The 11,615-nt window shown below is 35.0% G+C and overlaps 2 protein-coding genes across 4 annotated transcripts; both read left to right on the forward strand.

Moving 5' to 3' along the window:
* The first annotated feature begins 4,207 nt into the window (after positions 1-4,207).
* Positions 4,208-8,251, forward strand: LOC111789261 (protein IQ-DOMAIN 14-like). The gene is made up of 5 exons (XM_023669982.1): positions 4,208-4,932; positions 5,017-5,361; positions 5,960-6,178; positions 7,237-7,365; positions 7,461-8,251. Exons 1-5 carry the CDS (start codon positions 4,855-4,857, stop codon positions 8,085-8,087), a joined length of 1,398 nt encoding a protein of 465 aa, XP_023525750.1. The 5' UTR covers positions 4,208-4,854; the 3' UTR covers positions 8,088-8,251.
* Positions 8,252-9,299: 1,048 nt separating this feature from the next.
* Positions 9,300-11,276, forward strand: LOC111789272 (protein EARLY RESPONSIVE TO DEHYDRATION 15-like). 3 transcript variants are annotated; one of them, XR_002814308.1, is made up of 4 exons: positions 9,300-9,426; positions 10,241-10,613; positions 10,697-10,926; positions 11,020-11,276. XR_002814308.1 is itself a non-coding variant. In XM_023669993.1 (3 exons), exons 2-3 carry the CDS (start codon positions 10,307-10,309, stop codon positions 10,864-10,866), a joined length of 477 nt encoding a protein of 158 aa, XP_023525761.1. In that variant the 5' UTR covers positions 9,300-9,426; positions 10,241-10,306; the 3' UTR covers positions 10,867-11,276. The 3 variants fall into 3 exon arrangements, 2 of the variants coding, with proteins under 2 accessions (XP_023525761.1, XP_023525772.1); XM_023669993.1 differs by having other exon boundaries at positions 10,697-11,276; XM_023670004.1 differs by having other exon boundaries at positions 9,321-9,419; positions 10,697-11,276.
* Positions 11,277-11,615: the final 339 nt, after the last annotated feature.

An 11,615-nucleotide genomic window follows, 5' to 3' on the forward strand; every position in this document is an offset into this window, starting at 1 on the left:
TATTTTATAAATTAAATTAATGAAATTGTTTAAAATTATGTATTATTAATAATATATTTTTAATTAAATTCACATTCTCATCAATATTGAAATGCACAACACAAAAAAATATTGATACAAGCATAATGTATATGCTAATACGCATAATTAAACATCTCCTCATTGTTATTATTTATTTATTTTTGAAATTAGAAATTCAAGTCTTTACCTACAAAATCTTAAGCCAGAACTCAAACGGTAAAGTCTATTAAAATGATATACATAGGGACGAAAAATTGACGACTTATATTAGTTTTGATTTAGTCTTTTATGTATTAATTTTATTTACTCGCTCGTTGTGAATTTTAGTAATCTAGAAGAAAAAAAATGTCATATGCAAAAGAAAATTTGATGGGGTAATAGTTTTTGTTCCTTTACGAAGTTCTATCGAGATCAACTTGACTTGCCCTTCTAACCGTCCAAGTTCACCGCTAGCAGATATTGTCCTCTTTGGGCTTTCAGCTTCCCTTCAAATCTTTGTCTGCTAGGGGAAGGTTTCCGTTTCCACAATCTTATAAAGGGTGTTTCATTCTCCTCCCCAACCAATGTGGGATATATCACAATCCACCCCCTTCAAGGCTCATCGTCCTCGCTAGCATTCGTTTCTTTCTCCAATCGATGTGGGATTCCCACCAAATTCACCCCCTTTTGGAGCCCAACGTCCTTACTGGCACACCACCTCGTGTCTATCCCTCTTTGGGGAACAACTTCTTTGTTGATACATCATCCAGTGTCTGGCTCTAATACCATTTGTAACGACCCAGTCCACCGCTAGAAGATATTGTCCTCTTTGGGCTTTCCCTTTCGGGCTTCCCCTCAAGGCTTTAAAACGTGTCTACTAGAGAAAGGTTTCCACACCCTTATAAATGGTGTTTCGTTCTCCTCCCCAATCAATATGGTATATCACAATTGCTCGGTAGGTTTTACACACCTAGTCGTTAGGCCATTTGAGTACATTACGGGCATTTTGGCCCTTCTTGATTTCACTTAGTACAAGCCTTTTCACTATCTCCTTCTCCGTGTAAATAGTAGTGACTCGTTGAAGACCCTATTAAAGATTCAATAACCTTAGTCATGACTTCCTAGTAAAGTTTTTCTTCGATATTCAAACCAGGTGTGTGTGTGTGTTTTTTTTTTTTTTTTTTTTTTTTTTCTCGATGGTGATTGGGGACAAGGTCTAAGCTGCTACGAGACCATACTTGAATGTTTTGTTACCTTATCGAAATATACTTATTGAGGGAAGCAATGTAGCATAAATGAAAACCGAGACAATGAACTTTCTCATATCTGTCCCACCTCATTTAATACGCGTATATTTTAGAGTAAATTGAAATATATATTTTTTAAATTAAGAAATTAAAAAAAAAATTGTATTTATTTAAAAAATAAAAAGTAATAAAAAATTAATTTCTCAAGAATAGCTCGATCATATGAAATTTAATGGAAATTTTTGTAAGACGAAGAGCATAATGAGGCGAGGGACAAGGATAGAAAAGTCATTTTCCCTTCCGTCCACCCGCCAAATTAATACTCCAAATTTTATCTGATTGATAAATACGTAGAGATTCGAACATTTAACCTTTAGAAGCTCGATAATATTTTTGGAGAAAATAAGGAAAAATAAAGGAATAAAAAGAATATATTATATTCCTCATAAATAAAGATAAGAGAATATATGATGACAATACCTCTTTGTGGGTCCCACTGCCAGCTGGCTTCCTTCCTCCCTCCAACAAGAATGCTTTGTTTTCTTTCAAAACATTCTCACATTCTCTCTCATCTCTTTCACTTTCTCAATTTCCAATTTTGCCCCTCATTCCTCTTTCTCTCTCTTCATTGTTTTTCTAAAAATTTGAAATATAAAAGAAAAAAAAAAAAAAAGAGAAAATATATATTTTTTTTAGTTAGGGCTTTCGTATGTAAATGTAAAGGTCGAGATTTGCACGTTCGATCTCAAAGAAACGAGAATAGATGCTGAGCTCTAATACCAACTATCACGGTCGTACATCTTCAACCGTCGTGATCTTGACACGCTCACGACAAACCTTAAGGAGAACTCAAGTTCCATTTACATTTTTTTACTGGGTTTGTGGCTTCGTCGAATCGTCGGCGAGGTTTGCCTTCGTCAACTAAACAGCTCGTACGAAATTCAAGTTTGTGAGTGCATGCATGAATCGTGTTGTTGGAAACCGAGGTTACAATAATGACATTAAACCGAGGTGACAATTATAACCCTTTCGTGAGTTTTTTTTTTTTTTTTTTTTTTTTTTTTTTTTTTTTTTTTTTTTTTTTTTTTTTTTTTTTTTTTNGCATAGTTTTATTATTATTATGAATTTTTAATGTCATTATTGTAACTAGTTCTAGAAAAGTGACCAAGCAAGCCAATGAAAGGGTTATAATTGTCCTTTCACAGACATTTATTTAGCCCACAAACATTAATTAAAACTCAAAGATCATATTAATTATCTTTTTGCTTTTCACACTTTTAAGGATGTTAGCAGAGATTAAGAAGCTTTTTATGTCATAATTTAGCCCTAAATGTCCCCAACTTTTAAGGTTGTTAAATATAATATGGGTTATGTTCACTTTTTTGTGTTAAATCTATGAATAAATGAGACATGAATATAATAGGATGGAATTATTTATTTCGGAGTAAAATTGTACCCGTCCAAACCCACCGTTAACAGATATTATCAGTTTTAGCCCGTTACGTATTGTCGTAGTCTCAGAGTTTTAAAACATGTCTATTAGGAAGAGGTTTTCACACTTTTATAAGGAATGTTTCGTTACTCTCTTCAACCGATGTGGGATCTCACAATATGGTATTAGAGCCCGACATTGGATGGTGTGTGAGTGAGGACGTTGGGCCCCCAAGGGGGGATGAGTTGTGAGATCCCACATCGATTTGAGAGGTGAACGAAACATTCCTAATAAAGGTGTGGAAATCTCTCCCTGGTTGATAACGATACGTAAGAGGTCAAAACGGAGAATATCTGCTAACGGTAAACTTGGGGGCTTTTACAAAAAACTATTATCGCAGACCAACACGAACCCTTACTTCTAGCTTCTTTTCTAAAAACGAAGACCATTCCCACAAGCCAACACGAGTTTTTTTTAACATATTTTGTCATCATTTCGGGTAATTTTTAAATAATAAAAAAATATTTTTATAAGTTACTAATTTTTTAAGCTTAATTTTCATTTATCTATTTTTTATTTATTGTAAATCATATATAGAAAAAAAAAATGTACGAAGTAGGGATTGTTTTTAAATCTAATTTAGAAAATACTAAAATAAATAATAAAAATAATAAAAATAATAAAAATACTGTTACCATTTTGTACTATTTGTTTGTTTTCAGAACAATTTAAAAAAAAATGTTTTTTTATTTATTTATTAAAAAAGTGTTTTTAAATATCAATTATAAACAGTCTTAAAAAGGAACATGTCTTCAATACTTGCACATGGTTTAGTTTTTTTTTTTTTTTTTTTTTTTTTTTTTTTTTTTTTTTTTTTNAAATTTTTAAATTTTGCAGATCTAAAAGATTATAAATATCATTTAAAATTAATATAAAATTAAACGGGACCCTCTAATTTCTCTTCATTAGCTAAATAGGATCGGGAATGTGGATTATATTTCCGGTTTGAATATGTATGTTGTAATATTGAAATTTAATTATTTAAAAATTATGCTGATAAAAATTATATTATATTTTTGCTTAGAAAATATAGAAGGATTTATAATTTATAATAGAAATTATATTAAAAAATAAAAATTATTTATTAAAAAAATATTTGAATTTTTCTATAAAAAAAAAAAGAAAAAAAAAGGAGAATTTTGCGGGTAGAACTCTAATTTTCTTGTGTATCTCTTTATAAAATTTGAAAATATATTTGGTCGTATGAATATAGATATGATATATACTATTTTCCTTGAAATTAAAGGTTCAAATTTTTATATCCCTATATTTTTTATTAATTTTTTATTAATTTAGCAAGAATATAAAAATTAAATTAAGAATAAAATTATGTTTTAATTTTTAATTTTTTAAAAAAAGAAATGTTATTTTGGGTATGAAGTGGCAATTCGGTAATTTGGTACCCAACAGGCATTTGAATATGTTTGATGCATATGAGAGAAAAAAGTAAAGGGTTTGTGACAAAAGATTAGAGGACCCATTCGAAGTCAAAAATGGTTTCTTTTTTCTTTTTCTTTCTAAAAAACCCATTGAAGGAGGAGAGGAGGAGGTAGACCTCTCACTCCTCTGCCATTGTTTTCCTTTTTTTACATTATGTGATTGAAAGGCCCACCAAAGCTGGAAGCAAGCAAGCAGCACAAATTCATCTCAATCTGCTTACAAGGAAACATGATTTCAGAAAACAGGGATGTATTGAATCGACATCCTTTCATGTTTTGCTCGATTGGGTTCTTCTTTTCTCTCTGTTGATTCTTATCTTTCAAAGTTTCTTATAATTTGGGGAAGATTTGGGTCTCGTTCTGCTTCTGGGTTCTCTTGCCTGCTTGGTGTTCGACGAAATGCCTCCTTCATTGTTTTCCCCTGTTGATGGCTTCTAGCTCTGAGGAGTTCTATGGAGGAAATCCCTTTGGAGGTTCTATCAATGGCTTCCTGTATTTCTCTTTGAATGACGACCCTTGATTATAATTGTTTCTGCAAATGGGTTTTTGGTTTCATGTTCATCTGTATCTAGATTGAGTGTTTTCTCAACTTTTGGATTGAGATTAGTTGAGATATCTATTCCATTGCTTCATTGATCTATTTGGATTAGTTGATTGATTGTCTGCTTGTTCTCAAATGGGCAAGAAGAAGGGGTGGTTTTATTTAGTCAAGAAGCTATTTGTTTCAGAGCCAGAGCCAAAGCAGCCTGAGAAGGTAAAGACATATATAGATATAGTGTTGGGTTTTTTTAACATGTCTTCAACTAATCATCAATGCTGATGAATGTTGTTTTTTCAGAAGCAAAAGAGATGGAAATGGATGTTTGGAAGAGTGAAGAACAAGAGATTAGCCACACTGACAGCACCGAAAGCGACGTTGAGACAAGAGGAGGAAGAGGAGAGGAATCAGGCTCTTTCTGTGGCCATTGCAAGTACCGCGGCTGCCGAAGCAGCCATTGCAGCTGCTAAGGCTGCTGTTGAGGTTGTGTGGCTCACAGGGACCCCTCAATCTAATCAACAAGAGGCTGGAGATGAAGCCTTTAAACCTCTGAAGAAGGCCCCTCCATCTGATCTCCTTAAACGTGAAAGGGAAATCCATGAGCTTGCTGCTATTATTATCCAAACTGCTTTCCGTGGCTTCCTTGTGAGTACTTCTTCTGACTGTACTTTCTCACTTGCTTCAATGGAATTGGAATGAAATGCTGAAACAAATCGGTACTATAGTTAGAAATCATGACCCTCCATAATGGTATGATATTGTCCATTTTAAGCATAAGCTCTCGTGGCTTTACTTTGGGCTTCTCCAGGCCAGCCTGAAGGAGACATATTCCTTACTTATAAACCCATAAACCCATTAGCTAATGTTGGACTCCCTCCCAATAATCTTCGACAACTCTAGAGTTAAAAAGTATACTTGAAATCTTGTACTTAGACTTCTCTTTTTAGAGGAACATGGAACTTAAGAACTCAAGCCTAGACACAATAAAAATTGCAGTTTTATTAACATTTGTGGAAAGTTGGAAACACGAGGAAGAGAATCCCAGAACAAAAACGTAGAGAATGTTCCTAAATGCACTTATTTTGCAAAAAGTGGAAACGATAAACAGGAAATATAAAACAAAAACGTTTTCAAATGGCACTTAATCCTAAGGCATCTGTGTATTTGCTTACAAGTTTTGATTCTCTAGCCTTGTTTACTTGAGTGACATTTGTATTATTAAGCAAAGAATGTAAATTTTCAGGCAAGGAAAGCATTGAGAGCACTGAAAGGAATAGTGAGGCTACAGGCAATTATCCGAGGGCGAGCTGTTAGGCGCCAAGCCATTGTCACTTTGAAGCGCTTGCAGTCCATTGTTAGCATTCAATCACAAGTCTGTTCAAATCGACTTCATCTTCCTCAAAACACTTTCAATTCTCCTGAAACCAAGCAGTTGCAGAGCTTGAAAGAAACGATTATAAAGGTAAGCCAAGTCTAAGTATAGCTCTATTGATTGATTTACTTGGTTAAAATACTGGTTGGTTTGATTATAATATTGTTTGTGAATATCAGCTATTTGTTTTTTAGTTTCTTCTTCTGTCTATTTCTCAATCTCCTTTTTGATAAGATTTTCTCAATCTCTTAAAGACAACAAGTCTAGAAAGAATTTGTAACGACCCAAGCTCACCGCTAGCAAATTGTCCTCTTTGGACTTTTTCTTTCGGGCTTTCCCTCAAAGTTCTTAAAACGCGTCTGCTAGGGAGAAGTTTCCACACCCTTATAAAAAATGTTTTGTTCTCTTCCCCAACTGATGTGAGATCTCACAATCCACCCCCCTTCGGGGCCCAGTGTCCTCGCTGGCACTCGTTCCTCTCTCCAAACATTGTGGGATCTCACAATCCACCCCCCTTCGAGGCCTAGCATCCTTGCTGACACACCGCCCAATGTCCACCCTCCTTCAGGGCCTAGCATCCTTGCTGACACACCATCCGGTGTCCACCCCTTTTCGGGGCTCAACGTCTTTGCTGACACACTACCCGCTGTCTGGCTCTGATACCATTTGTAACGGCCCAAACCCACCGCTAGCAGATATTGTCCTCTTTGGGTTTTTCCTTTCGGGCTTTCCCTCAAGGTTTTTCAAACGTGTCTGCTAGTGAGAGGTTTTTACACCCTTATAAAGAATACTTCGTTTCCCCCTCCAACTGATATGGAATCTCTACTCGATGTTGGACTATATTCACACCCCCAACAAGTTTCTTCTCCAACAAGGAACCTCTAAGCTACTTCTTAAGCTACTTCTTTCTTGCTCTTATTTGTATGAACTTCTCTTTGCTAAAGCATACTAGTATATTCATTAAAACTCGACCACAAATGACATTTTCTGTTGCACTACCCGAACCGGTCTCTTTGGGTTGTTCCTTAACAAGTCTCTTCATTGTCTTCCTTTGATCTTCTTCTACATCCTGCATCAGTCTTCTGTAGCAGTTGATTCAGTTGACTAGTTTTCTCATTCACTTCTTCTATTTCCCATTGATTTTGAAGTTGGATTCGAACGGTCAAAGGTGGGATGATAGCCTGCTATCAAAAGAAGAATCTGATGCAGTATTTTTGAGCAAGAAAGAGGCAGTGATCAGGAGAGAACGAGTCAAAGAATACTTGTTTGCTCACAGGGTAAATCATGTCCAACCTTTTTAAAAGTAAACAAACTCTCTGTTCCTTTGCTTCTTGAATCAAACTTTTGACACTCCATGGACATCATTTTGCAGAGATCTGCAGAGTCCGAACGAAAGAAGGTAAGTGGAAGATGGAGATACTGGCTCGATCAATGGGTCGACACCCAACTCTCGAAAAGCAAAGAACTCGAAGATTTAGACTCTCTTTTCACCCCAAATCCTAAACACAAAGTGACAGACGAAATCAAACCAAACCCAACAACAAAAACCATGAACAAAACCATAATAGAACTCCCCAACCATTCCCCATCTCTGAAAAAGCTCGCACACCACAAGAAGCAACGTTCATTGGGAGGCGGAATCGACTCGAGCAACGTTTCATTTTCAAGTTCCCCAATGGTGCCAACATACATGGCGGCCACAGAATCTGCAAAGGCGAAAGCAAGGTCCTTGAGCTCACCAAAGCTGAGGCCAGCAGGGGGATTGGACATATGCTCCGATGGGAACTCTCCATGCAAGACAAAGCAGCTCAGTTTGGTGTCATCAATAGCGAGTGAAGTGGCCATTAGCAGTGGAAGAAGGGGGTTTCAGCAACAGAGGTCACCGGGGCTGAAGGGGCTGCCAGGGCCAACAAGATCAAGCAGAACGCTCACCAAGGATTTGAGTATTGATTCAGAGCATTCATTGCCAAACTGGGATAGACAAAGTGCCTTCCAATGATTGGTTTTTGTTCTTGTTGGGCATCTTGTGATGATACTAAATGAATACATATACAGGTTATGGTGTTGTGCTCATATATCTAATAAAAATGTGTTTGCTGTTTGTAAACAAGTGTGCCTATAGTTTACTCTTATAAGTGATTTGTTGTTTTCTTTGTTATTAAACTACCCACTTTATATTTAATCCTTAGATTAATGGTTTTGGTTAACTTTACTTTCAGTTAAATAATAATATATTTGTAATAACTCAAGCCCACTACTAATAAATATTGCCCGCTTTAACCCGTTGTGTATTGTTGTCAGCTTCAGAATTTTAAAACGTGTCTAATAAAGAGAGGTTTCCACATTCTCATAAGACTATACGTAAGGGGCTATATCGGACAATATCTACTAGTGTTGATTCTTACATTAACACATGTAATATATTAAATGTCATTTTTGTTTGTTCTTAAACTTTTAAAAATTATTTCATTTTGGTTCATAAATTTTTTAATTTTTTAATTTCTTTTTAGTTTTCAGGATACAAAAATAAATAAAATGTTAAATTTCGGGGTTTAGTTCATGAATTGTCAAAGTTGTGTCGAACAGAATTCTAAATTTTAAAAAATATCGAATGAATTATTAGACTTTCATTATTGTCTATAATAACTCTCTCGACTTTCAATTCCGTACATAATATACTTCTAACCTATATTATTAGACACAAAATTAAATTTTTAATTCGAACAATACGTGAATTTCATAAACATTTAACAGAGTATCTGGTTCGGTAAAATAAAATACGTGCAAGACAAATGACAATATCATTTGCTGAATGGTGTCACCGAGTTATGTTTATATATTTTGGATATATAATTAAATTTATTAATACTTTTACATTTTTAAAAGGAATTATAGTAAAAAATGTAAATTATATATTAATTTTTAAATATATATATAAAAAGATGGAAAATTCCTTATATAAAATTAAAAAAAAAATCTTAAAAAAGAAGTTTTTTTGTGGGCCCCTTGATGACACTTGGCAGATGGCGGATAAGACACGAAATTATTTAAACGCTGCCCCCAATAATTACTTGTGCTTTACACCGAATCTCAAAATATCTCTCCCCTAATCTCATCCAGCCGTCCGATCAAGGCCCCTTACCACCATCTATCCGTTGATTCTGTTGGCCTTATCAAAAAAGCAGTTCAAAAGCGATCCCGAATCTCAGCTTCGGCAATCCCTAACCTACTGCTTCGGTTCTTCCAAATCATTTCTTCCTTCTTCTTCCCATTTCATTGATCACTCATTATCCCCTGCTTCTTACGACGTTAGAGATCTGTTTTCGTCACGGTAAACGGTAACATGAACTAATGTTTCTAATTTTTCTTGATTATGTTTCTGTTTTCAATTACTATGTTCTGTGAAGTGTTTGTTGTAATTTAAAGTTGGAATTATGCGTTGTTGATGCAAATATACGTGCGTTGAAACTGAACCGACTTTGATTGTTCTTCTTTTTTGTTTGATCATTGTAATTTTGGTGTTGTAACTTTGTTTGCGTTCTGGAATGATTGAATAGGGATTGAGTTCTTCAGATCGAAGTAATTTTCACAGAACAATCGCAGTATAGTAAGTTCTTGATAGTTAATTAACAAACACACTTCAAGAAACAGCGTTTGATCTTTAAGTCAGTGTTGAAACTGAATCCACTTTGATTGTTCTTCTTTTTTGTTTGATCATTGTAATTTTGGTGTTGTAACTTTGTTTGCGTTCTGGAATGATTGAATAGGGATTGAGCTCTTCAGATCGAAGTAATTTTCACAGAACCATAGATTAATTTAATCTCTTTAAGGTTTAATTCGTTTGCAACTGAACTGACTTAAAGATCAAACGCTGTTTTTTGAAGTGTGTTTGTTAATTAACTATTAAGAACTTACTATACTGCGATTTATACACTTTCCTTCGAAGTTCATCAAGCTTAGAGTTCCCCTTAAGAGGGAGATTATAATATTCTTTGATAGTTTTTTGGAGCTTTATATCTATTGAACTTTAGTATAATTCTGTAACCAGTTGTATCAATTAAACTCACTTTGCATAGCTTAATCACTGCTCTACTTTGGTGGATATCTCATATGGTTTACTCAATCAAGTATTATGCATCCGAAAAATTCCAGGTTTGTGGTCTGTTAAGGCTTGTAGAGCTGCTGTTGGTTGAAAGAATTGGATGATTTAGAGTAAGAATGACATTATTGTCTGGAAGAAGTTTTTCGTTGAACCCCAATGCTCCAATCTTCGTTCCTTTTGCTTTTCGCAACGTCGAGGATTTCTCTCCAGAATGGTGGGAACTAGTCAAGACATCACCGTGGTTCCGGGATTATTGGCTAAGCCAACATCAGGAAGATGATTTCGATAGCGTTTCCGATGAGATAGTCGCTACAGAAGAGTTCCTTGATCTGGAAGAAATGGAGTTTGAGGCTATGGTTCTATCAAATGAAGCTGATCAGAAGCCTGAAGTCAAACCAACGGCTCATAAGAACCACATTAAAGGTATGCCCTTCATCTTGTAAGTTTATTAAAGGAGTATAAATTGAGTACAAGAACCTGACCCCTTCATAATTGGAATTTGATAGCTGCAAGTAATGAAATGTCTGCGAAAAAAGTATTGGAGGATCTAATCATTCAGAATTCTCCGAAGAAGAATGGTCCAAAGTCTCCAGTTAGTCCTGCAAAGTTCAATGAGAAGCCAGCCAAGTGCGTGAGCCCGAAGCATGCTCCAAGGTTCATTCACCAGCCTCGTTGAAAAAAAGATGAGACTGCAAGGCAGCAAGCCATTAGAACGAGAAAAGTTATCGTCAAAACGGTTCGTTTAGTTTTCACTGAATGAGTTTTCTTCCATATTAGTAGTCATTCACTAGCCTTGTTAGAAGTGATGCAAACTGAATATCAATTGCAGCTGCAGCAACCGCACGGAATGAGTTGAATCGTCTTGTCACACGAGTCATGTAAGTTTCTTTAAGACGAGTATAATTTAGTTGAAAATTGTCTGTCATAGGTCTTTTATCAAATCACTTTTGCATTATATAAGATCACAAGTTAGTTACATGTATCAAATTGTCAAGGTGTTGTTTTCTTTCTGTATAGAGTTGGGGTACTTTCTGGCCCTCCACAGTATCACTTACTTCAATAAAGAGTTGTTTCTATTCATGAGTCCTTTCATTCTCTTCTTTCATGACTTCAATTTGTATTTTACTACTAACTACTAAGTAGGTATGTCATCTGAAGTATATTCTCTTAGTTCTGATGGAATTCTTGATGACTGAAATGAGATGATAAGAAAAGTAGAGGTTAAACCATAAATTTAGTCCCATTTTGAGCACTGATTATTAAGTTCCTAAACGGTTGTTTCTTGGACGATTATTCTAGAGAAATAGAAACATTATTGTAATAGCTTAAGGTCACTGCTAGTAGATATTATTCGCTTTAGTCTATTACTTATCGCTATCAGCCTCACGATTTTAAAACGCATCTACTAGGGAGAGGTTTTCACAC

This window comes from Cucurbita pepo, chromosome LG01, assembly GCF_002806865.2.
Source record: "Cucurbita pepo subsp. pepo cultivar mu-cu-16 chromosome LG01, ASM280686v2, whole genome shotgun sequence".
Classification (NCBI taxonomy): domain Eukaryota; kingdom Viridiplantae; phylum Streptophyta; class Magnoliopsida; order Cucurbitales; family Cucurbitaceae; genus Cucurbita; species Cucurbita pepo.

Excerpts from the sequence above, each read along its gene's own strand:
- LOC111789261 (XM_023669982.1), top strand. The coding sequence starts at position 4,855 with ATGGGCAAGAAGAAGGGGTGGTTTTATTTAGTCAAGAAGCTATTTGTT. Across the intron at positions 5,362-5,959 it reads CTGCTTTCCGTGGCTTCCTT|GCAAGGAAAGCATTGAGAGC; the intron begins GTGAGTACTTCT and ends GTAAATTTTCAG. Across the intron at positions 7,366-7,460 it reads AATACTTGTTTGCTCACAGG|AGATCTGCAGAGTCCGAACG; the intron begins GTAAATCATGTC and ends ATCATTTTGCAG.
- LOC111789272 (XM_023669993.1), top strand. The coding sequence starts at position 10,307 with ATGACATTATTGTCTGGAAGAAGTTTTTCGTTGAACCCCAATGCTCCA. Across the intron at positions 10,614-10,696 it reads TCATAAGAACCACATTAAAG|CTGCAAGTAATGAAATGTCT; the intron begins GTATGCCCTTCA and ends GGAATTTGATAG.